The sequence below is a fragment of the Sinohyriopsis cumingii genome, chromosome 15 (genome assembly GCF_028554795.1).
Source record: "Sinohyriopsis cumingii isolate HCF-2022 chromosome 15, ASM2855479v2, whole genome shotgun sequence".
NCBI lineage: Eukaryota > Metazoa > Mollusca > Bivalvia > Unionida > Unionidae > Sinohyriopsis > Sinohyriopsis cumingii.
In genome coordinates, this window is record NC_142975.1 from 85218819 (window position 1) to 85246368 (window position 27550).

Sequence of the window (27550 nt, forward strand, 5' to 3'; positions counted from 1 at the left end):
TCAATAATCCTCATGAAAATAGAAGTCTAAAACAAAGGTATTTAAAAAAGAAACAGCTGATAGTATGTAAGAATCTTAGGATGAAAAAGCATTTTAATTTGAGATTTACAGACAGTGGTCATATTTTGTAATATTACTTTCAAGCTGAATTTAAACATGAAACAAGACCAAAACATACATCACTCACTTTTCCTCGCAAAGAAAAAAACATACATAAAATAAAACTTAAAAAATAAAAGTACTGAAAAAATCTATTCAGGTTCAAGATAACTTAAAATTCACTTTTTGCATAATGATAAATTCCAGCACAGCAAGTTATGTCACAGTGACTACTTTTACTGTGGCACAGTAGTGCATTAACTGATGCATCAATACATTATATCCATTTAGTCAAGACTAAGTTGCATGAAAAATCACATAAACTACGTCACAAACGCATTGGACATTTTTAAAGATTCAGCCTACAAGTGCTATTTGATGATCTAACATCGCCCTGATGGCTAATTAAGTGGTTACTTCAACATTACTTTACTTTTTTCAATAGTTATTTTACAAACATAGTACAGTATGATTTTGGAATTAATGAGCACCTAACACTAAAAAATGTCACATAAGTGTAGTGGCTCAATGGTCAAGGCATTAGATTTGTGTCCTGAGGGATACAGATTCAACTCCCACCATCAAGATCAGCCCGTGCAATTCACTTTACCACTCTTGCCTTGGTATTATACATGTGTTGCTGAGCTGGAAAAAACCCCAAATCATACCAAACTTTAAATGTTAAATTATGAACACTTCCCCATTGTGGCACAATTTTTTCCATGAGAGCCAAAAGGAAAATAGCAACAACAACAATAATAAAACCAGTCTGATCCTAAACATACCGACATGACTTTGTTTTCACCCTTACCTTCTACTGGGCCTTTATGGTTTCGGGCTTCTGCATCATCATCATCTTGTCCGAAATTCTGAAGACAAAACATAAACAAATTTTTTTTTGAGCAACTGCAATGCTTTGTCATTGCAAATCCCAGGGCTTTTATGTTGATATTTATACTTCCCCCATGAACCCGACCCCCGTACTCACTCACACCCCCACCACAACCCAGACAGTTATCAAGTGGTCATAATATAAAACCCATCATATATATATATATATATATATATATATATATATATATATATATATATATATATATATATATATATATATACACACACACACACATATATCTGTGTGTGTGTGTCTAATAATAATGGGGTTTATGGCATGGCATCTCTATTCTTGCTACATCATGACATTTGAAGTAAAGATCTAAAAATGTCAGGTTAATGAAACCCCTCCCAAAACTGTAGCAAGATTAATCCTTCCAAAATAAATGTAAACATGAAGTACAAGATAAAGATAAAAGATGAAGATCTTACAATTCTTTACAAGGTAAATAAAATGAAAGCTGAACCCATGGACGACACCCCTCTCACTGATGGTAATAATGCTGATAACTAAAAATTCTGTGAATTACCATGAAACAGTTTAGGAAGAGATCTGGTAAGAGGCAGATGGATGGAGGGTATCACAATATCCCCAATGCTTTTTACACAAAAGTCATCTGAAAATGACACTCCCCCTCCCTTTCATCCCCCCAAAGGTCCCATGTTACATTCTGATGTAAAAGTTCTCTTTGAATATACCCTAGACTCTCTCTGAATGTGTTCTAGAGTCTTTCTGAAAGTAACCTAGGGTCCAGCAGCAAGCCAAGTTTTGTACTACTTATGACAGTTATTTTTGTTGTTGTTTTGGGGTTTAACACCAGTTTTCAGAGCAAGATAGTCTATATATGGTGGCCAGTATAACTGGTGGAAGAAGAACCCAGGAAAACTCTGGTAATAACCACCGAATCTTGGGAAGGTCTTGGCAGCTTTCTCACATGCCAACATTGACTCGTCCCGAGATCTGAACCCACACTGACAGAGGTAAGATGGCAGTGATCAGTAAAGACAAGACCACTCAGCCACCTGGGGTCCCTACTTGTAACAGTAATCAATGGACCAATACTCTGATTTTGTATACTAAATACACTAATTATACTGGATTGTCCAATACCATTGTTTTATGTACTGATCATCCTACAAGGTCCAGTACTTTTATTTTATATACTGATCATCCTACAAGGCCCAGTAATCTCATTTTATATACTAATCATACTACATGGTCCAGTACTCTTATTTTATAAACTAATCATACTACATGGTCCAGTACTTTTATTTTATAAACTGATACTACATGGTCCAGTACTCTCATTTTATATACTGATCATACTACATAGTCCAGTACTCTTATTTTATATACTGATCATACTACATAGTCCAGTACTCTCATTTTATATACTGATCATTCTATAAGGTGCAGTACTCTCATTTTATATACTGATCATCCTACAAGGCCCAGTACTCTCATTTTATATACTAATCATACATGGTCCAATACTCTTATTTTATAAACTGATCAAACTACATAGTCCATTACTCTCATTTTATATACTAATCATACTACATAGTCCAGTACTCTTATTTTATATAATAATCATACTATATAGTCCAGTACTCTCATTTTATATACTGATCATACTACATGATTCAGTACTCTCACTTTATATACCAATCATACAACATGGTCCAGTACTCTAATTTCATATACGAATCATACTACATGCTCCAGTACTCTTATTTTATATACCAATCATACAACATGGTCCAGTATTATCATGTTACATAGACATAATACTACATGGTCCTGTACTCTTATTTTATATACCAATCATACTACATGGTCCTGTACTCTTATTTTATATACCAATCATACTACATGGTCCAGTATTATCATTTTACACAGACATCATACTACATGGTCCTGTACTGTCATTTTGAATACTAATCAGGACTTTTAAGTTTTTGACATAATGTAATTTTTAGTATCTGATTTTATTATTATTAGGAATTTAATACAACTTGTCAAGGGTGTCCAAATAAAGACATAGTAGAATATAATTCAATTACTTGCAAATGCATGACTGTATTAATAATGCAGGTAGGAAGAGAGGTAATGTGGGTCCTATTTCAAAGGCTTTGTTCATTGCTGTCTGAGAAAAATGAAGTCTAAAAAATCCCATTGTGCACTTGCTTCAACTAGCAACAGACAAGAGTGATGGGTGAGTTTAATTTTGCCGGCACAGACTTCTCCCACAGTGAAAATGCCATGGTAAAAAGACAATGAGGAAATGCCAAGCAAAAAGGCACAGTGGAAATGCCATGCTAGAAATACATAATGGAAATGCCATTCTAAAAAGACAGTGAAAATTGAAAAGCATTTAAATGATTACATCCTAACATGAAAATTATTACCTTCTTAGCTGGATTTCATGTTAAGGTTTTAATATGCTGTGCTTATTTGAATCAGTTATGTGTCTATACGACACTGTTGTACTATCAAGATGCCATATCCACACAATATTATAGGACCGCAAATAGCACACACAACTTGAAATAGATAACTGTACTAAATCTTCATTTTGTTTGCATTTCATTTGCATTCCATTCACATTTGCATTTCATCTATCTTCTTATCATTTTTCGTGTATGATATCAGAAATACCTTCAGATTTACCACTTTCATCCATCACCTCCTTTCATACTTCTCTTCATATGAAAGGAAATGAAAATGCATTTACCTAAGTCAGGTAGGTTTTCTTGAGCTTTTAAAGGGAGAGAATTTATTACAAACTGATTTAATGAAATAGCTAATGCACAGTGCCAAATTTACAATATAGAGTGTTTGTCAGCAAATTTTATTTCTTACTTCATTTCACAACCAATTGTGATGATCTCATGGTATCAGTGGAGATTCAGCCAATGTGGGGATGTGAGAAAGCTTGCTAGTAGCTTCTCATGGGTCGGTGGTTCTTTCTGGGGTTTTCCCACTTTTTTCCTCCACCATTAATACTGGCTGCCATGTATATCCTATCGTGTGCTGAAAAATGGCATTAACAGCTACAACAACAACAACATATCAGTGAAGTTTTCTTTTAAAGCTGCTTCAATAAGAACAATGTCACAGTTTGAAAGGGTTAAATAATCAGACCTTGAATTATCACGAGAAAGGACTTTTTTTTTTACACTTAAATTGAGTGGCCACTTGAAAAAAAGTATAGCACTCAGCATTTGTGCTCTCAATTTTTCAAAATATATTCATAATTTCATTTGTGTTAATTCATTAATGAGATTTCATTTGCATTAATTCTGAATATCATCTGCTTCCTTCTGCATTCCATTCGCATTAAAAAAATTATCCATTTCAGGTATGTATTACGGAGGTGTAATTTATATGATTTAAGCGTTTACCTATGAACCTGTTATTAAATTCTAAGAGTCAGGCAACAGTAACTAAATTTGTAATAAAAATTCACAGGGAAGAATGACATTTTCAATCAAAGTGAAATGAAATTTGAAAGAAAAAAGATGTAGGAATAACACAGCCATGTTTTACCTAGATATTATGAGCCTGGCTTTCATATCTGGGACAATCTGCAGTTTGTTAGATACACAATGAACCGGCAAAAAAAATTGTAAAAGAAATTAAATGTGTGACTGTATTGGGCTAAAATGCTGAATCTCCTTCCCACTCTGTTACCTAAGTTAATGAAGCCAACATTCCTACACATACCCCTACTTTTCTGCATCTTCATCTACCTCAATCATGCAGTCGTATGTATGTATGTATCAATGTATGCATGTATCAATGCATGAATGTATGTATGTATGTATGAATGTATGTATGTATGTATGTATCAATGTATGCATGTATGTATCAATGCATGAATGTATGTATGTATGTATGTATGTATGTATGTATGAAGAATGTACACACATACGTATGTATGTATGCATGTATGATCTCTGTGTGTGTGTGTGATCAGGATTTTTAACATAGCTTTAACAAATTTTCAGTCATATTGCTACGATGTCTGCAGTGTGGCAGCTTACAGTGATATCTACACTGAGGCATCATGCCTCAGACATGTAGCACAATGTCCCACCCAGTCACATTATCCTGACACCAGGCCAACCAGTCCTAACACTAACCTCTTAATGCTGAGCGCCAAGCGAGGCAGTTGTTAGTACCATTTTTCTAAGTCTTTGGTATGACTCAGCCGGGGATCGAACCCACAACCTCTCACATCCGAGGCGGACGCTCTAACCACAACACCACCAGAGTGGTTCATGTATGATCTTGGTACAATGACAAAAATCTATTTGTACTGTACCAACACTGCCAACAAATGTTACAGGGAAGGAATAAGAGGTCAGATCTGGGGATGAAATCAGTAGCTTCCTACACTATCAACAGGCTGAATCTGGGAGCTTTCAAACAATATCAAGTTTTCTATCACCAGAGATATCTGAACTGACAATCTGAGAGCTTCAATTGACAACAACATAGTTCAGGCAATAGTCAATCATTTTTACTTATATGAATGATGTGAATGAATGAACTCACCATGACTCCTTGATCTCTGTGACCTGGAAGCTGATTGGGTTGTTGGGCTACCTTCCCAAGCTTTGGTGGTGCCACCTGTAGGTCAACTTGCTTTGGTGCATTTGGATCTTGTTTATCTGCAGCTCCATCTACACGGGCTGGACGAAAATTATGCTCCTCTCCACCATTGTTATCTACTACTTCATCCAAATTAGGTTTGAGAATCTGTTTGTTTTCATGCTCTGGAGGAACAATATTACCAACTCCTACATGTTCTTGCTGTCAAATGGAATGAAATACACAATTTAGACAACAATGTACAAAAGGTATAGTAGTTAAAACTAAATAGGAACCCATGAGAACCAGTTACCAAACGAAATGTTACCAACAGAACCAGTAACCAAACATTTTGTATAAACCATTGATAGTGCCATAATTGATGCAACATGACAAAAACTGCTGTGTTTAGGGGTTGTCTGGGGTGCACACAGATACTTTAAAGTATAAGCATACATATGGGACCAAAATACCACCTGCCATCTGAATGGGGATGTCATGGGTGGCTAAGTGGTTTAAGGCATTGACATTTACAGCTCACTCACACATCTCACCTCTGTCTATGCAAGTTTGAGTCTCAGTTCAACCAACGAGGGAATGTGAGAAAGCTTGCCAGTGGCCTCAAATTGGTCAATGGTTCTTCCTGGGTTCTTCATGTACCAAATACTCTGAGCACCATGTAAAGCCAACAAGGTGCTAAAAATGGTATTTTTTTAAAAAAAATTGGCCATCTACTACACATAGTGTTATATATGAAATCTACTACTTTTGAAAATGAAGAGAATTTTTAATAAAATTTTTTAAAGGAAACAAATGGGAAGTATTGCATATTCTATCCACACATTACTGAGACAACTGTTACACAATGCTGGAAAGGTTTTCGTAACAAGCTGTGAATTGATTACCATACTGTTCTAATTTAGAGAGTTTCAAGGTCAAAGATAGAATATATATTGGGGTGTTTTAAGTAATAATGGGATCAAAGGTGGTCTATATTGGCTTGTGAGTCCCAGATTAAAATTTGGCAGGTTATTGCCAAACAATTCAGCATAGATACTGGTGCAAATATTTACAGGTTTTTTCTGTCTTGCTGAATTGTTACTGTGTTTTGCAAGCCGTTTTAAAAGGAGCGTTTGAGTGCTGCCCTGAAAATACTTCTTGATTTGCAAATTCTAGTGTCTTTGACCACTTGGCCATCTTAAGCACCCTCTTCCCAAGTTTACAATGCTACAATACACCCAGATAAAAAATGGTGTTATATCAATGTCATAATGCAACAATCATGTGAGTTCAAGCTGCATACTACTTTTTAAAAAAAATGTTGTACTCATTCTCCTGTTTTATCACAAAATATACTTTTCTCTGTAAAAATTTCATTACAAATGACCATTCACATGTTCTGCAAAATACAATCGATAATATTCAATACAGCACGAAAACTATCCCACCTACTCTCCTTGACCCTTGTCTACATATCTTGGCTCTTGTTTTAATTCTCAAGTTTTTCATTAATGTGAGTTTCACAACATTCAATAAAAAATATAAAAAATTTCAACAATGATGACCCCAAAAATTTCATTTTTTGAATATTGATGCTTATGTCCAACTATCTGCTAACACTGATAAAGCAAAAACGTCCAAATCAATACAAACCTTTTGCTGTTCTTTATCTTCCTTCCTCTGGTACCCTTGGGGTTTATTATGGTCTACAGGGGGTGCTATCTGGTGTTGACCATCATTTGCATTGGGACCAGGCTGTTGGTGTACTGTAAAAAAAAAATCATTTGCATTGGGAATAGGCAGCTGATGTACTGTCTTATTCAAAGAGTTGATATGTTTATGTTCCAAACTTGTGTCATCAGTAAAACATTTTAAACTAAAAATATATTTCTGTGAAGACTAATTGTCATTTTTTGTAAATTTGTAGAGTGAAAATAAATGCATGTGATAGTGAAAACAAAACGTCTTCCCCACACATATGAAATGAATAGGGAAGTCTAACTCTTAACACAAGTATGTTCCTTTGGGACAAATTTCTGAACATCCACATCATGAAAATTCTGTAATCTCTTAAGTGTATTTAACGACAAAATAAAATGTCATAATACCTATGATATCTGCTGCTTTAACATAAAAAGTCAAATTTTGTTCACTTGCTTAAAACACTGGAAACTGACTTCTCTAAAAATGCCAAGCCCCCTGTCAGGGAAATGACATAACTTGGTAGATTTCCACTGCTGTTCTGATGGAAATGGAGACACTCCTTGATAGGTTTCCTTTGTTTTTCAGATTCCCTTGATAGGTTTCCAGTAATGTTCAAATGTCCATAACTGAAGAAATAGGGACACTCACTGACAGGTTTCAACTGATTTATGTATGTTCCCAACTGGGCGGAAAAGTTGACACTCCTTGACAGATTCCCAATGCTGTTCAGATGCTCCTGTTGGGATGTTGGTGACACTCCTTGATAGGTTTCCACTGATATATAGATGTTCACCAATAGATGTCGCTAGTGCAAAGCAATGAAATATCAGATCAATCTGCCATTAAGCAGATAGGTTGACATATTGAGTGATTGATGTCCACTTCTGTTCAGATGTCCCCGACTGGGGAAATTATGCTACTAAGGAAATGATGAAACTCCTTGACAATTTCCACTTCTGCACATATGTCCCGCACTGGAGAAATGGTGACACTCCTCGATAGGTTTCCACCACAGTTCAATTGTCCCCACTGAGGAAATGGTGACAATACGTGATAGGTTTCTGATTTGTGACTACATGTTCAATAGTGGGGAAAAAGTAACTAATAAATAGATGCTGTACATTTTTCCCTACAAGGAAATAGTGACACTCCTTGATAGGTTTCAATTGTGACAGTCCTTGACTAGATCCTTTTTTACTGCTGATTGGGTGTTTCCCACTGGGGGAAATGGTGACAGTCTTTGAAGGGGTTCTTTACTGTTCTAATATCCCTTACATAGAATATGGTAGCACTCCTTTATTGGATTCCAGTTTGTTTTCAGATGTCCTCTACACGAAAGGTCTCCACTTGTGTTCATTTGTCCCCTACTGAGGAAATGGTGGCACCTGATAGGTTTCCATTTTGTGTCAAGATGATCACTCCCTGGGAAATGGAGACATTCCTTGATAGATTTCCAATGCTGTTCAGATATCCCACACTGGGGAAATGGTAACATTCCTGAATGGTTTCCATTGTTGTTGAAGAATGATATATCAGCCAAGCGGTGTCATGTAACACAGTTAAGTCCTGCTGCATGCCGTTGCAAATTACAAACCATACATATTTTACCTAATAACCTATCTATGCAGTTCTTTATGATTATTACAGGCTTCACATTCTTGGGGAATATGAAAATAAATATTTTATCACACATATCGTCTACAAATTTCAGACAAGTGACATAATATATATCTTATATCTGGGTGTAAATTTAACATTGCTCTATGGTCTGAATTCCATGATATAAACAGGTCTTAATTTAGCCATATCATATATGAATTCTTAAGAAATATTTCTTTCCATATTGATAATGATTGCATAATTAAACAACGACCTGATACCAAATGGTTGGTTCCATACAGAATGTACATGCATTAGTTCTACATGTATATATTGTAGAAATCACATGACACAGCAACACTAAACTTGTGTTTACATTAGAACCATTCTAGGGCTGCTAATTTTAACAGTGCCAAAATGTTAAATTCCTGCTCTACATTGTTTTTGTGGTACTCTGATTTCATACTACTGTCTGTAAGTAATTAGAAACACTGTATTAAAATAACTTTACACAAATATCAAATTGATGTTTTAATTAAGCACAAATACATCATATATTCCCTAGTTAATGCCACCACCCCCAGCATTACATTTTTCAAATGGGAGGAGGCATTTATTAGCACACAATAAAGCAAGCTACAGTTGTTCTTTTTTATCTACTTTTATAATGACATGTACATCTGAGGATCTTTCTGCTACAGAATTCAGTTATTGCAAATATCACTACAGCTAAAATGATCAACACATTTTCATACTAAGCAGCTGGCTGAAGTAGGACAGGTAAGTCTTTTGAATTTGCCACCCAGCTATTTCATAATGTTTAACATTACATGTGTGCCTGTGACTTTAGTAATTTATACACTGATTTTGTGACTTTAGTAATTTATACACTGATATATACACTGCAGCATTTTGTTGTAATCATGGAATGGAAGCAGACAGGTATTGAAAAGTACAGATCTTACACTGCATCTTTTAAATTTTCTATTCTTAAAAAGAGTACCAGGTGTTAATTAGAATGGAGGCATTAATTAGTGAATATAGAGTATCAAAAATTTAAAAAGTGGACAAATAATCTTCTCTGGTTTATATACAAAAACATATGTTAACCTTTATGTTTGTGTTTGGAGAGAGAGAGAGAGAGAAAGAGAAAGAGAGAGGTTATAAGCAGATTTTCTACTTACAGTCTTGATTCACAGGATTCACATGTTGCTGTCCAGCATCACCAATCTGGTTGACTAGGTTCTACAACAAGACATATATATACACATCAGAGTACATGAAGCTCACAAACATGTAGCAGCTGTACATTTCCACATTCTATACAAACTTCATTTCAACAAGTTCTGGGTTCTACAAATCCTGTGCCTGAAGTCGAGGATTAACCAGAACACCAAATAACCAGCTCTCCCATGTTGAACTGAGGTACAGTATGTAGTTGCTTATAAGCAGATTCCAACTGCAAACTGAACAGACCCAGAGATGCCATCATATAATGTGCCAGCAGATCCAGGTCTATGCAATTCGTTAAGAGTAATCAGTAGAACAGACAACATTGACTATATGCCAGCACATAATGCAATGGAAGATCAAGGTGGTTTGCAGTTGGACTCCACTAATAAGTGAGTATATATGGTACCTAGCTGACCACAATATGATACGATTTGTTCCATATTTGATTTCAACACGTAAGTATCACAAATATTTCACAAAGAAAAAAAAGCAGAAAGCCAAGGGTTCCATGTTAAAGTGCTGTCTTGGAGCTACTTTCAGCCACAAGACAAGGATCTTTTCAGATTTGCATGTTAGGCTTCAGACAGATTTTAAAATTTGTCAGAACTTGACAATTTGATACAGAGGGCAAATACTGGCAGTAAGATAACACAAAATAAGAAATCTTGGATGTATGGTAACAAAGAAGACGAGTCACGGCACTAAGATAACACAAAAGACAAGTCACAAGAGTAAGATAACACAAAACAAGTCTTGGCAATAAGATAACAATAAAGACAAGTTTTAGTTAAATAACACAAGACTTTGCAGTAAGACAACACAGAAGACAAGTCTTGGCAATAACATGACACAAAAACAAGTATTAGCAGCAACGTAACACAAAATACAAGTCTTGACAGCAAGATAACACAGCAGACATGTCTAAGCAGCAAGATAACACAGAAGACAACTCTTGGTAGTAAGATAATATACAAACATTTTGAAATAGCCACAAATTATTCCTCTATGAATGACAAAATTAAATTGATTCTATCAGTCACTGAACATGCACTCAAAATCTACTGTACCGACTTGTAAACAATGCAAGTACAACTATTAAAAGGAGTAGATCTATATCTGCCATTACACAGTATTTCAGTAGATCTGAGTCTATGTCATTAACTTGCTATTTGTGAGTGAGTGATTTGGATTTCTAATGTAGCTTTAAAAAAAATTCACTCATACTGCTATAGAGCACACCCTGAACGCAACTGTGTTGCTTGTAATAAAAGAAAGGACCATGAGGGATTCAGAAGAAAGCAAACATATTTCAGTGGCACTTTGTGTAACTGATTGTTTCAGGTTATTCCACACACATATAAATTACAAACAAAGTGAATGTAGTAGTTCAGATGAGTTAGAATAACACCTGAACAGGTAATAAACACAATAGGTGATTCTGTAAAGCTCACAAGTGGACATGAGATACTGCAAATATATTAGAATAAATAACAAGTGAAATTTTTTTATGAACATTTATTACTGACTCGGGGGGTCTAAACTTACCTCTGACATTCATGAAGTGGATGTTTTCAAAACTGTTACCTTTAATTTAATTGTGATTTTCACAATTTAGATATAACACTGGGCCCCGAGTGACTGAGTGGTCTAAAGCGCTCTCCGTTACGGATCACTGCCATCTCACCTCTGTCTGCGTGGGTTCAAGTCTAGGATTCGGCTAATGTGGGTATGTGAGAAAGCTTGCCAGTAGCTTCTTGTGGGTCGGTGGTTCTTCCCGGGGTTTTCCTGGGTTCTTCCTCCACCATTAATACTGGCCGCCATGCATAGCCTATCGTGTGCTGAAAAATGGCGTTAAACCCCACAACAACAACAACAGATATAACACTGTGACAGACATAACATCTACATGGCTTAACTACTAAAGAATATAATATTTCTCAGATATATTTGAAGTTTTCCACAACAACAAAAAATACAGATGAAATACAATTGTAACTTTGTATTTTACCTGTATTTGCACCTGTACATGCAAATATGTTCAGCTTACACATGTGCCTTGAAGCTAATCTTAAAGTTTAGACATCCACCATCATTTTTCATATAGGGTTTCATGTATCTATTGTGTATATTTACTGAAATACATGCAATTTAAAATTCTGCAGTCTTTCTTCTTTTTTTTCTCAAACAATTCAGCACTGAGGGATCTTGTACTGCAAAACAATATAGCTCTTTAAGGGATAATAGGTACCATAAAGCAATATAGCTCTTTAAGGGATAATAGGTACCATAAAGCAATATAGCTCTTTAATGGATAATAGGTACCATAAAGCAATATAGCTCTTTAAGGGATAATAGGTACCATAAAGCCATTATTATCCTGAGGTGCCAGTAAATGCTAATTTACACCAATACATGACAGAGATGCATTCAATCATACAGTTCAATGATTCTATCATTAAAAAAAAGCTTGAGAAATAAACTGAAAGACAAATTTACCAAAGTCAGTCAAGCACAAAATATAGTTTCCAGTGATCCAAATTGGTGATGAAAGAGTAGTTCTCAAACTGCATCTTCTCATAAAGTTTCAACTATTTATGTCGATCAGATTATAATCAGATCTCCACGGTTACACATGAAGATCTGACAGCGGCTGCTGAGGGGTCATGTTCTGGCAAGCTATGTTATTACCATAATTGCTAATTTTATCAGCATCCTGTTTCACACTACTGTCTTGTATCTTCATGTTTTGAGACTGAGCAGTGTGTATGAAGAGCACGACTGTGTAATAAATGATTTGATTCACTTCCAGATTTTTGAAAGTTGCATTTCCATTGGCTAATTTAAAGGTAACCAGAACATGACCTCTCAGTTCTGATTTAATCAGATTGTTATTTATATATAACAGTATATACGCTGGGTGCAAAACATCTATCGCATCATGAGCTAAATGCAAAACTTATCCCAAGCTGGTAAAATGTAGGTCACAGTGAGATTCTTTTGTGCTAAGGGATTGGTGCATACATTCTAGTTCGAGGGTTTTTGCATGAAATGAGCTTATGAAATAAAACAAAAATTTAACCTTGTGACGAATGCACTTATTAGGTTGCAACCTCTTACAAAGTTATGATTCCAGGTGTTAAAGAATTCACAGAGTGTGCAAAAACCCTAACCTCAATACAATAAGAATGTGTAACTAATATACATGAATGAACAAAGAAGGTAGGTGCTATGAAACCCACTCCTAACCATTGCTTCAGAATATGAAAGAAAGAATGGTTGACATTCAATGATGCGGGAGGTCGTGGGTTCGATCTATGGCCAAGTCATACCAAGGACTTACAAAGATGGTACTAACAGATGCCTCGCTTGGCGCTCAGCATTAAGAGGTTAGTGTTAGGACTGGTTGGCCTGGTGTCAGGATAATGTGACTGGGTGGGACATCATACTACATGTCTGCGGCATGATGCCCCAGTGCTAGACATCACTATAAACTGCCATACTGCAGACATCCTAGCTATATGACTTAATTTTTTTTAAAACTACGTTAAAAATCCAAATCACACACACACACTATTTATTTCAAGAAAATCGATTGTTACTGAGATATTAATGTAATCCCTTTGAATATTCTTGAACTGTATGAGTGAACTGTTTGTGATCACTATTGTTACTTAATGCAGTTTGTCTAGACTGTTCGTTATTATGGCATCATAAATTCAAGGGATCATAAAAAGAAATTTAAATTCTGCTACATTAATTTATTAACAAACAAAACATGTTAAGACATGAGTAAATCCTTTCTTTCCTCATTCAGATTTTCTGTTGTCTTTATAACTGCATATATACAGATATAGTGTTTCTTGACATGCATTTAGTTCCTTTAACAAACTTTCTATAAAACCACATCACTATATTGCAACCAATTTAAGGTTTCGATTAAAAGTTGCTGAAGTCCTGAAACAGGAAGTAACTTGCTGCATAAAATTGAGCTTGTGCTGAAAATTAAACACGAGTAAGCATGTTACAATATGTATGTGCTTTCACCTGTTTGGATACCTATACCAAGGTAAGTAAAATAGCATACCTCTACTTTGTACAGGTGAGCTAATAAAGACACAAAAAAAAATTAAAATCCTAAACATATGAAGTCAAAGTTTTAATATTAAGCTGACTCTTTTTAAAAGTTCAAGACTATCTTGGTCAGAACATCATTATCAGATGCATGTAAGGACAAACGGTTGTCTCCATAAATCACTGCTAGCAACAGGCCAGATGGCCCACAGGCCCAATTCTACAATGCTGAGCCTGAAAGGAACCTAAATTGTCAACACATTATGTGACAGCAGCTCTGAGTCTATGCTGATCTAAGTGAAAGCCTGTAACAGATTTGCATCATATGACGGTGGATCTGGGTCTATGCTGATCTAACTGTGTGCTTGTAATAGACATGCATCATGTGACAGTGGATCTGGGTCTATGCTGATCTAACTGGATGCTTGTAATAGACATGCATCATGTGACAGTGGATCTGGGTCTATGCTGATCTAACTGGATGCTTGTAATAGACATGCATCATGTGACAGTGGATCTGGGTCTATGCTGATCTAACTGTGTGCTTGTAATAGACATGCATCATGTGACAGTGGATTTGGGTCTATGCTGATCTAACTGGATGCTTGTAATAGACATGCATCATGTGACAGTGGATCTGGGTCTATGCTGATCTAACTGGATGCTTGTAATAGACATGCATCATGTGACAGTGGATCTGGGTCTATGCTGATCTAACTGGATGCTTGTAATATACATGCATCATGTGACAGTGGATCTGGGTCTATGCTGAGTGGGTGCCTCTTATACACAAACAAATAATTCTGAAAGTCTTTTTCAAAATGGCCAAAATAAGTATAACCTTTCACTTTTCTGTATTTAAAAAAAGGACCAAATTGAAAATGACTTCTATAATCCATGACAACATATGCTCAGTTATTTTTAACAGTAAATGCACTTCAATACTGTAAGGATAATTTGCAGCAAATCAGTCACATTTTCAAGTCACTGTCAGTGTGGGTAAAACTGGTACAATGTTATTCTTTATCTAGTTCACCCTATATCAATAAACATTTCTGCAAATGAGAATTCAGTACCAGTAATAAACATATTATTTTGCAGAATATTACCCACAATGACATGTAGAGACAAAGCTGATTTGTACGGGAATTTCTGCTTCATAGGTTTTCAACTGTACGTGTATAAAATAACTGCGCCCTCAAACTGTCAAAGTACGTAGTCATCACCTTTTATTTTAGTGAAGTATTGTTTTAAGTAAAAGGTCTGGAAAGATGTACCCATTAAGCTGTGTTGAATGATAGTTTAGCACAAACCTGAAGTCCTAGATTTTGTGCTCCATCCTTTAGTACACCCTGGACACCCTGTCCCTGTTGGTGTAATACACCCTTATTGGCCCCCTGGTCATGTCTTTCCCGCAAAAGGTCCACATCCTGTGCATGGAATGCCCCTCTCTGCTGGTTGAATGTTCCATCCAATGGCTGCAAATTAGCACCACCAACTTGCTGTACATTAGCTCCGCCTACCTGAGGTACATTAACTCCTCCCTGCTGCACATTCATAAGTCCACCTTGCTGTCCCACCCCTTGCTGTCCCACACCTTGCTGCTTCAGCTGATTAATTATATTTTGTTGTAAAATGAGCTGGTTCTGAAATGTAAGGTAATATGCACATTTTTTAAAAGTATGTATTACAGAGTGAATAATATTAAAAAATTGGCCTTAAACTTTAGTGAAAATTAACCTGAAAGTTTTCACTAATAATTTCAATGGAAGTTTTTACCTGTATCTTATATATGTCATCCAGCAACTCATAAACAAGAGGGACTAATATTCTACTGGCCAGAAAGAACATCCAGGAGTCCATGCGATGTTTATACTGCTTCTGTACTTCTATTCTTTTAACTGCCGAGTAATGAAACCAACTAGGATACTTTTAAGACACTCTAACAAAGACAAATTTGGTAACAAAAATATTCTTAATTTATATTTAAATGAATACATTCACAAGATACCTGTAAGTGCAATACACAATTCTATGCCATGGCCTTTGAACTGGAATGTGATATCATGGATTGAACATTACTGAGTTTGTCTCTGATAATATCAAGATACACCCACATTCAAAGTTTGACCTTGAATGTGACAAGATTGAACATCACTGAGTCTGTCTCAGATAATATCAAGATACACCCACATGCAAAGTTTGACCTTGAATATGATATGGATAAGACATCACTGAGTGTCTCAGATGATATCACAATACATTCCACAAGCAAAGTTCGGTTAAAACCACAATTCATATTTTGGGGTATAAAAAAATCATTGAACTGGCATCACTCAAGGTATGTTTCAGATCCAAATATAGACAGGATCCGACAACATTTATGGTTGCTTGTGTTATCATGCTTACCAGCAAGCACAGCTAAAAACCTATATTAGGAACTTTTTAACCTTAAATTCAATGTGATAATTTGTCTAATGGAATGGAACTAAATACAAATTCTGATCAAAAGTCATTTGTGTATATATATATATATATATATATATATATATATATATATATATATATATATATATATATATATATATAGATACACACACAAGTCACTGTCATTATAAGCTCAGTTAAATACCAAAATGCAACCAATGACCTCTGACATGGCTTAACGGTCAATTAGGTCTGGTTTTCAAAATTCCTTTGCAAAGGTCCTATGATCAGATCACCACAATTTACATATTGCAAAAATTGTTTTATTGAACCTATGTATCAATATCACCATTCATTGAAGAGTAGTGATAAAGATTTTCTAGATGACCACTCTAGTACAGACTCTGAAGTCAGAGGAGCACTATTTTGATTCTGAACCAGCTATATCATGTCCAGATTGCTTACCTAAGTGTTTTAGTGAAAACCCAATGCCAACATAACCTTTTGTTATGAGGAGCTGCCATAAAAAAAATCAAAATATCTTTCAATGCAGCCCTTTTTGAAGACTGGATCAGCAGAGCTTTAATACAGGAACAATTGAATATTAAAGGAAAGAATTTTTATGTCAATATGATCAGTCATATGCTGGAGACATACAGCAGCAGCTATAAGAAGATTTTACACAATAGCAGCTTTGGTGGCCATTTAGGGATGTCATACCAACATCAATTATATTTAGGACCAACTATAGGAAAGATTTGTTTAGAGCATTTCACAGTGAACTGGGATTTGTATAATGTTGCTATGGAAAAACACTGTATCCAAATTCATCATTTATTTTTCAAAATGTCCATGTCAATAACATTGGACATGCATGTAGTAAACAAATTATTCTGGTACGATTACTGTCATGAAATTTATGTGAACTCACATGCAATGATAATTAAATTTTCAGACAATATATGTTTGTACAAATACATTAAAAATGATAAACAAAAGTTATAACATCAACAGAAATTGTCAATGTACATGTACCAGCCAGTTCATCATAAAGATCCCTTATATGTGAAAATGTCTTTGTTCAATAACTCAACTAGTTAATTAATACTTTATTTATTTTGATGAAAAGAAATTGTCAGTAGTCATCTTTTTTTCTTTCTTTTTTGTTCATGTTTTTAACAACTGCAGATGCTCATAAAGAATATCAGGTGTGCCAATCAGAGCATGTAGTTACACTCTGATAACTGCTATGATATTTAGAACCTCTCTTGTTCTGCTATGCTATTTAGAACCTCTTGTTCTGCTAAGCTATTTAGAACTTCTCTTGTTCTGCTATGCTATTTAAAAACCTCTTGTTCTGCTATGCTATTTAGAACCTCTCTTGTTCTGCTATGCTATTTAGAACCTCTCTTGTTCTGCTATGCTATTTAGAACCTCTTGTTCTGCTATGCTATTTAGAACCTCTCTTTTTCAAGATTCAAAGACTGCTACTCAGTCATTATTGCCCTCACAATTCCTGCAGCAGAAACAACTGTTGATTCCTGGCAATCACTAATTTCACAAACAATATCTTCAACTGCTGGTATTACAGATGAGACACTGTCACTACAGGAATGGACATAATCTGAGAAATCAACATCATTACTGGACCCAAGAAGGCATAATGTTATATGCACTTTAGCAATGGGAACATCATTATCACTTCTATATCTGGAAATAACATCTGTTTCCTCACTAAATCCTGCCATAACAAAAGAGTGTACAATGCATTCTGTGGAAACATTCATGGCATGCCCATTTCTTTTCATGCTTTAATTGCACTGAAACATTGAACCATGCTTCTAAAGTTAGTAATTATGAATGAGGTGTGAATATTATGCCTTTGTTTACCTAACTTTGGTGTGCTAGGTGATAACAGCATTTTAGTTAAGGTTACTTTCTTTGGCAGACACACAAATCAAACACTATAACCAATTAAACATTTTAACAAATGACCATTAAAATAAAGCTTTTGGAATATATAGCTGTTATGAATTTGACTAGGGAAAATTAAATGTCTGATGGAGGTCTGATTAGCACCATATTTATGCTGGGGCAAAGTTTTTAGGTGAAAACATATCTCAATATGACCATCCTGAATGTTTAGAAGTAGTTGCAAAAGGGATGTTTTCAAGATGGTGACCATGGTGGCTATGTTGGAGGTCTGGTTGGCAACACTTTCATTTATCAGCAACAAAACCGTAAATAGATGTATCATAAGTCTTTTAGTGAAAATCCTATCTTGTTATGACAATAAGTAGTCATAAGTAGATTTTCAAGATAACTATATTGTTTATCACACAGTCACCATTTTCATTTAGGACCAACTAGACAGGGAAGAAAAAGTGTGTAAAACTCTATGGTTCTCATGCCAGCAGTTTAGGAGTAATAACAAACTTGTATCAAAGGCAAGATGCTACAGGGCAGAAGGATGACAGGCCATCACATAAGTTCTATTGCTCTTTGACCAGTAGAGCGAAAACTTCATAAAAAGGATCTTATATTTAATTTTTCATCTGATCTGCCTCCACTTGTTTTATACCCCAATGTAGTGGGATATGCAGGATTCTTTACATCTATGCACTGATCCTTCCATCTGTTGAACTATCTTGTGACCACAACTATTACAAAAATATTTTACTGGTTGCTATCAAACTTGGTGCATATGATAATCTGAAGATGCACATACTGTTTAACAACCCTGATCCTGCAATTTCTGTAAGAGTGTATGCAATATATGACAATTTGTTTTGCTGACACCAATAGAGAGCAAGCTTTGTTATTCCTTTACATTTGGCTCTTACTAAGCATAAGCATTCGTTAGGTTAATTTTTTATATACACAAACTTGCGTTAGAATTCAAGTGTTGACTCTGAGTTTAATCTTAAGATTCACTGACAAACAAGGAATGCTTGATTTGCCCCATAAAGATCCTTATACACTGATAAGCAATGTGCAGATACAATTTTCTACAGTTTGTGAACACTTTATTTCTATATTAAAAAACTTTTGAATAAATACATTATTACTTGTTTCAATGGTTATATTATTTAGAGAAAGTTTTAATGCATTTAAAAATACAGAAAAATAACAATTAGCAAAAATCAGTATTTTCATACAGCCAAAATGCTGACAAACAATAAAAGCTACATGCATACAAAGAAAATGGATATTTGATTGAAGCTTGCAATAAATAAGAAATGAATCCAGATGACACAAATGCTCTCACCAAAGATGGTTTGATTAAAAAAAAACCTGGTTTGAGATAGAATGGAAACGTCTGAACCAAGTACAAACCATAAATGAATTGATTTTTTTTGCAGACCTATTTTTCTTCTTGATATTATGTAATGTCCCAAATTTAAACTAATTGATAGACACCTCCAAAAGTTTTCAAGGTCAAGGATAAATTTAATTTGCTGCATATAAGACAGATCTGCAGTGTAATATGTGTTCAGAGGTAACACTATTTGATCCACCAAAGAAAAATTGTCAGACATAATAAAACAAAAAAGTCCCTCAGAATTCTTATATCCATCCCTCTTATAACAGATACATGTATATAGCAATATATCCAAGTGAATTGGACACATTTTGTTTAACCATTATTACCTAATTTATTTCACTTTATTTTAATTCTTGACTAAATGTGATTTCACATCAATAACTACATCTTTCTTTGGAATCTGCCTTGCATATTTCACCTCTGGAAAATACAGTATTTTGTCATCAAATGAGTTTCCTTTATAAACTGGTTTCACTGCAAATCAAGTATTTTAGGTCACAGAAGTCTTCTCTACTAAATCAATTATGAAAGGGCACCATGATGTTCTCTGGTCTTTAATTAACATTTGGTTTCCCATTTTTGACTTTCTCTAAGTTCTGCATGACCAATACAACTGTTCCGCAATGGATTTATGGGCTGCTGAAGGTTGCATTTATTCTGTGTAAATTTACAATGAAATTCATGGATTTATATATGGATTAACTGATTATTTATGACAAGAGTACCAACAGTAGTAGTGATGAAAAGATTTATAAAATGGATGACCTGATGGCTAAATTGGATATCCAATGGTTACCATTTTAGGACCAATTAGATTCTTGGGATGAACATGTCTGTAAAGTTTGGAGGCAATCTTCAGTAGATTAGTTGGAGTAGCAATAAGAAATGTGTGATAACAGACACCAGGTCATCTCTTCTGGTCAATGACCAGTATAGCTAAAACCTTGTGGAAGCAAAGAGATTTCTCTATATGTAAATTTCAGGTAATGACCATAAAATTACAAAAGTTCCAAGACAAACCATCAAAAACTGTGGGACAAGTTGTACTAATGAGACTGTCATACAATACATTCAGCCACAATACATAAATGGCAAGAACTCTAATAAATATGGTGTGAGGAATGTGATTTGCTAATATGTGCATCTTCAGGTGAGATCAACATATTTACCAAGTTTCATAACAATCCATCTCAAACTGACAGAATAGTTACATTGACGAAATTGTGTCATGCTACAAGACAACTGTCACGGAAATTGCAGGAGCAAAGTGATTATACTACATTTGCAGCTTCAGATGATTACCATAATATTTATCATGGCAGTCCATCAAAAACTGCTGAATTAGTTGCAATAGCAAGATCATGGTAGATGGAAAGATTAACTTATAGTTGATTAACTTATATATATATATATATATATATATATATATATATATATATATATATATATATATATATATATATATATATATATATATAAGGGTATAAAAATGGAGTAGGTCTGGGTGGATCAATAATGACAAAACCTTTATCAACAAAAGGAAGTTTACTGGACCAGAACTAGAATAATATTTTGTTAGACCTTAAATCAAATCATTTACATGTTTAACAGCATAGTTTTATTGACTGTATTGAAGGTTGTATTTATTCTATGTAAAAATACAATGCAATTCATGGATTAATATATGGATTAATATATGGATTAACTGATTATTTATAACAAGAGGACCAATACATGAAACTTCAAAAGTAAATCACTCTTATTTTTACCTTTCAGCATGTTTTCTTTTTTTTGTGCATGCTGCATGAATTGTATACCATTCTGTTTATAATTTTATTCAGAAGAACTTTATGCTTAACTGAAGAAATACAATGCAAAAAATCCCAAATAAAATAAATAAAGTAACAGCTTGTAAAAATCAGTCAAACATTGTCAGTTAACGTCTGGAATACAGGCACTGATAAGGCTCTTATTGCTCTAGGTGATCCTTCTACCTGTATTCCCTAACATCTACCTAGCTGTCTGGCTCAGGTGGATAATGGTGATCCCCTACCTGTATAATGTAGGGGTCTACCTAGCTCAGGGGGATAATGGTGATCCCCAACATGTATGCTGTAGGGGTCTACCTAGCTCAGAGGGATAATGGTGATCAACTACCTGTACGCTGTAAGGGTCTACCTAGCTCAGGGGGATAATGGTGATCCCCTACCTGTATGCTGTAGGGGTCTACCTAGCTCAGAGGGATAATGGTGATCAACTACCTGTATGCTGTAGGGGTCTACCTAGCTCAGGGGGATAATGGTGATTTCCAACCTGTATGCTGTAGGGGTCTACCTAGCTCAATGGGATAATGGTGATCCCCAACCTTTATGCTGTAGGGACCTAAATAGCTGCTCGACTCAATGATCCTTTTACCTGTATCCACCTAACACCTAAATAGCTGCTTGACTCAGAGGGATAATGGTGATCCCCTACCTGTATGCTGTAGGGGACTAATTAGATGGTTAGTTCAGGGGGATAATGGTGATCCGTCTACCTGCATGCTGTAGGAGACTACCTAGATGACTGGCTCTGGGGATAATAAGCAAAGAAAGCTACAATTTACTAATTATGACCCACAACCGCCACTGCCAGGTTAACAACCACCTCTGCTTATAAAGCAGCAAATAAAGTGAAAAATCAAACCTGTAACCAAAGAAGCTGTTGGTTTGTTTGATACAGCTTGTTTTGATCTGCTGTGATCCTAGACTGAAGAAGCCACATAATGAGTTATAATGAGAACATAAAACACTGGGTTTAAATAATAAACTCTAAATTAATAATTACCATATTTACCAAGTTTTTAGATGTAAAAAAATAATCTACTCTGTCTCAAAACATGCAAATATATTTTACTGTGTCCAAAAACATATGCACGAATAAAAAAATCCAAACCCAAGCAATGAATAAATACCACACCAACAACATCTGACTAACCTTTGAATAGCAAATTAATCAAACATTACACGCATGACAATGAATGAAAAAGGATATTCAGGGTTCATAAGCTTCCACTAAATTGAAATTCAAGGACTTCTCCTGGACTTTCCAGGGCCTCAAAAACAAATTTCCTGGACCACAAATATAGGCAGTAAAAGTGAAAATCATGCACAGAATGACCAATGATACAAACCAATCAAGTGGCAATACAAGAGGCACAAGAGATCAGCAATACAAATGAGACACAAGAGATTGGCAATACAAATGAGACACCAGAGACTGGCAATACAAATGAGACACCAGAGATTGGCAATACAAATGAGACACCAGAGATTGGCAATACAAATGAGACACCAGAGATTGGCATTACAACAGAGAAAGATCATTAATGAACCAATAATGCTAATACTTCTAGAACTGTATGACAAAAACATGGTTCCAAAATAATTTCAGATGGAGCCAAAATGATTTTTAAGGACTCTGAAACTAAAATGTAAATTTTCAGGGATATCAAGGCCGTAAACTTAAATCCAGTACTTTCAAATTTTTTAATGAAGCATATGAACCTAGGATATTAATTACCCTAATAGTGTGTCTGATTTATTATAATCCAGAAAAAAGTGCAAGTATGTAAGAAAATGAAATTCACATGTGAAGCAAAAAGCTACATCTTTTTCACCTACCCACTGTAGAATCCTACACAAATGTAACTAAGATTGCTCTTGAGATTTATCACTGAATTTTAACAGAATGAAAACAGATAAAACAAGATGAAAGTGAATTTAATTTCCACATAATTACTAAAATAATATAAGTATTTCAATGGCAGGGTAGGAGAACCAGTCAAAGTCTAAATATTCCAAAGAGAACTAATGAATCAATCTTGGTTTTAGCAGTTCTACACTGAAATACGTACAGTTGTCACAAAATAAATTATATTTTAATGCTTTTAAGTTCATAAAAATATATAAAATATATGAAATAATGATCTGCTCTGTTTAAATAAATATATTTAATAAACTGTTTAAGTAAGTTATTTTTAAGTGAAACTCGTTCCTCATTAAGTGACTTGCATGTGACCGAGTGCAGGTTTAACAATGGCAAAACTGCTCACTTTGAGTGGAAATGGATATGATAGTGTTTGCATGAAGATATAGAAAGTTAGTTTAAAAATTCAAAATATACAGAAGAATTGAATCATTTTCATACAAATTACATCAATATTGAATATTTAATTATATGCAGAAAGGAGTAAAAGTCACAGTGTGTCAAGGAAAAAACCAGCAGCATGAAAGATTTAAGTAAATATGTAAATCATCAACAGTCACAGTTGTTGTTGGCTCGGTGCAATAGGCTATACATGGGAGCACACATCATAAATAGTAAAACTTGCCGTAACACATTAACCCCTGGAGGTTTTTGTTGTTTTTGCCTGAAATTCGAGTAGGAAACACATTTTGAAAGCTATTTCTAAATGCCTCCGAAAACACCAAATTCCAGATGATCTTTCAATAACTTACAGCCTAGTTGTGTTAGAAAGATCGTTTGTCATTGGCTATTTGGCTTGCGCATGAGCAGAAGGGTAAAAGTTGGAGTTCTTTTTTTATCTTTTTGCTAAACGGACCCATTATTTTTGTATCAAGACCACTCTTTATTCCAAATGCCCATCTTATCCTATTTTCTGCAAAGGTTCATCTGTCTGTTTGCAGTTCATACCAGTTTGCCTTAGATCTGAGACCAAAATGTCTAAAATCCGGACACAAAATTGATCCTGACCACGGGCCAATTTTGGACAGAAAAAAATCGATTCCAAAAATTTAGGTTTTTCCCTCTGTATTTTGTAGTTCAGCTAGAAATTCCAGATTATTTGGTATCATTGTAGAGCTACATCTGTCTACCTTTCTACAATACCACCCACTTTAGTGTATCATGCATGACCATAACACTACAAAGCTCGGCAGTAGGCTACTACCTCCTGCCACGTTAACTCATCACTAGGGGTTAATGTGTTAATATATACTGCTATATAAAGGACGCCTGCTTACAAGACTAATATATTCATGAGTACCTGTTCTTATATATTTTCACCTGCACATAAAATACACCTGTGCACAAAGACCAATATGTGTTCTTTATAGTCCAGTTTACTGTACACATAAAAAATGAAACAGAAAGTGACAGGGATTGAGTTTTTATGAAAAGGTATGTATTTGTAACTTGTCGCATTGACCTTCATGACACATGTGACCTGATATTAGAACTTGGTAAAGCAACATGCAATAAACAAGAAAGAGGAACTGAGTCCCAAATTAACAAAATTAATATGTATGTATTTGTGTGTGTGTGTGTGTGTGTGTGTTTGTGTGTAGGAATTGCAAAATCTTCAGGATAAATATAACTTGTACTAAACTAAAAGGCTCTGGATCCCTGCATGAACAATGGGCTGGGGATAACTAGGCCCTGGATATCTGCATGAACAATGGGCTGGGGATAACTAGGCCCTGGATATCTGCGTTAAAATTTAATCTCTCTTGATAGCCATGTAACTCTCCGACAAAAATTATCTAATTTAGTGACATCATGATTCAGGTTTCCATATATGCTAATGGAACAAATAAATGCACACAATATGCAAAACATATTTCAATTTTAGCATTTCTACTGATGACAAATGTGAGAACAATGAATGTGAACAACCTCCTCTGAACCTATAAACATACTAAATTCTAAATGGCATGCCCTTTCCCTGACACTTTAGGCTTCTGAATGTCGGTTATGTGGTAAGTATGGAGGCAGCAATTTTTGAAAATGTCTTCATCAGCCATCATTCTGACGCAAAAAGATGTCTTGTAATTTAAATATAGTGCTTAAATTGATCAACTCTAACATCTAAGATACTCTCCCTCATTGTTTGTGAAAATGTGTTAGATCCAAGAGTCCTACCTGAAGTTTATGTTATTTTATTACTTTTTGTGGCTATCAATATTCAAGGTTTTGTGAAAAAGGACACTTTTGTTGGTACTTAAAGTTTTGGATTGGCAAAGAGGTCCTAAAGTGTCCACAGGAGTTCTAAAGTTTCCAAAGAAGGACCATTGTTCATCAAGTCTTTAACGGTGTGATTAGTAGCAGCCCCTGATATCCCAAAAAATTTTAACAAACTGAAAAGTAGCTATCTATTAAAAAAAACCCACGTATTTCCCATAATCCAATGTATATTTCTCATGATCTGAGATACATTTTCCACAATGCAAGACACATTTTCCTTGATCATTATCCATGATGCAAGGTACAGTTCCCAATATCCAAGGTCAAACTTTTTAAATCAAATAAGTAGAAAAGGAATGGAGAATGAAGAAACTTTGATACGGTTCTAAAATGGTTTGCAAATTGGGGCAGAGAAACTCAAGGGTCCAGAATTTCAGACAAGGAAAGACAAAAAGGGAAAAATGGAGCTTAATTTTCTGTCAGACTAAACACCTAGTACTATAAAACACTGAACATCTTGTATTTCTTTCAGTGGATAGCTTAATTTTCTGTCAGACTAAACACCTAGTACTGTAAAACACTGAACATCTTGTATTTCTTTCAGTGGATAGCTGCATATCTAGAAGTCTGATCTTAAAATATTTTAACAGCTATTAAATTTTTAGAATCTTGGCAGGACAACTAAATTTGTGAAATCTGACTGATTTTAGCAGCAAGATATATATATAAACGCATATTGCTAAAAAGTCAAATGTGAAAACTGTTTGTTACCGATATGCTAAATATATGAAAACTGTAATAATAAAAAAATCCAGTTCAAAATGTCTATTAGGTATATTGTTCCAGATTTCTGATAAAACACGTCACCAACAGTAACAACGATAACTACAGACCATCACATCACAAGAGCCCAAATATCCTTTGAGCATGCAATAGAATTTCGATTTTAGTTGCAACTTATGTTGTAGCAGATGACATTACATTCTAAATTCTAATACAAATGGTATCATTTCTGCAAGTCATTTGTCAGAAATTTTCTGCAAGGTATTTCAGTATGACTGGCATTCAACAATTTTTAATATAATGGGTAAACAAGTTAAAGTATAACATGGGTCATGTTTAGTAAGGTTAGTGTTTGGCTAGGACTGGAATGGACTGCCAGTGAATGTTCTAGGTGGCTAAAACTACAAGTTTAGATAGTTTGCAGCCATGATCAAATCACACAAAAGAGCTTGCCAACTGAAATGTTGATAGTAGCTTGGAGAACCTAGACACAGTCAAATTACCTTGAACTTTGTATGACATGTAATCAGATTACTTCCAAGATGATATCGAATAAATATACATTTTCTAAGGGCCAGTAATGATTATTTATAACTCTATGAAGAACACTAACAATGTGAAAATTCAATGCTATGGCAATTTAATGCTAGCATATATCCACCATTCTGAAAATTGCTGAGAGAGGAAAGGCCATTCAGTACTGACAAGCTGTCTTCTGAATTAACAGTCTTACTAAGCACAGCCATGTTTTACCCATAATGCCATTAGGAAAACATTATCCCTTCAGTTTTACTCATAAGCCATTAAGAAAACATTATCCATTCAATTTTACACATAATGACATTAAGAAAACA

At 34.8% G+C, this 27550-nt stretch overlaps 1 protein-coding gene across 9 annotated transcripts in view; it reads right to left on the reverse strand.

The window, feature by feature from the left end:
* Window positions 1–27550, reverse strand: part of LOC149782240 (uncharacterized) — an 84854-nt gene that overhangs the window by 17640 nt on the left and 39664 nt on the right. For 5 of the 9 annotated variants that reach the window (XM_089933626.1, XM_089933623.1, XM_089933622.1 and 2 more), the window contains 6 exons: window positions 22635–22697; window positions 15511–15843; window positions 10078–10138; window positions 7244–7356; window positions 5555–5812; window positions 911–968 (listed from right to left, as the gene is read on the reverse strand). In XM_089933626.1, coding sequence (XP_089789752.1) covers window positions 911–968; window positions 5555–5812; window positions 7244–7356; window positions 10078–10138; window positions 15511–15843; window positions 22635–22697 — 886 coding nt within the window. The remainder of the gene's footprint in view (window positions 1–910; window positions 969–5554; window positions 5813–7243; window positions 7357–10077; window positions 10139–15510; window positions 15844–22634; window positions 22698–27550) is intronic. The other 4 variants (XM_089933627.1, XM_089933625.1, XM_089933624.1 and 1 more) reach the window with 1 other exon arrangement.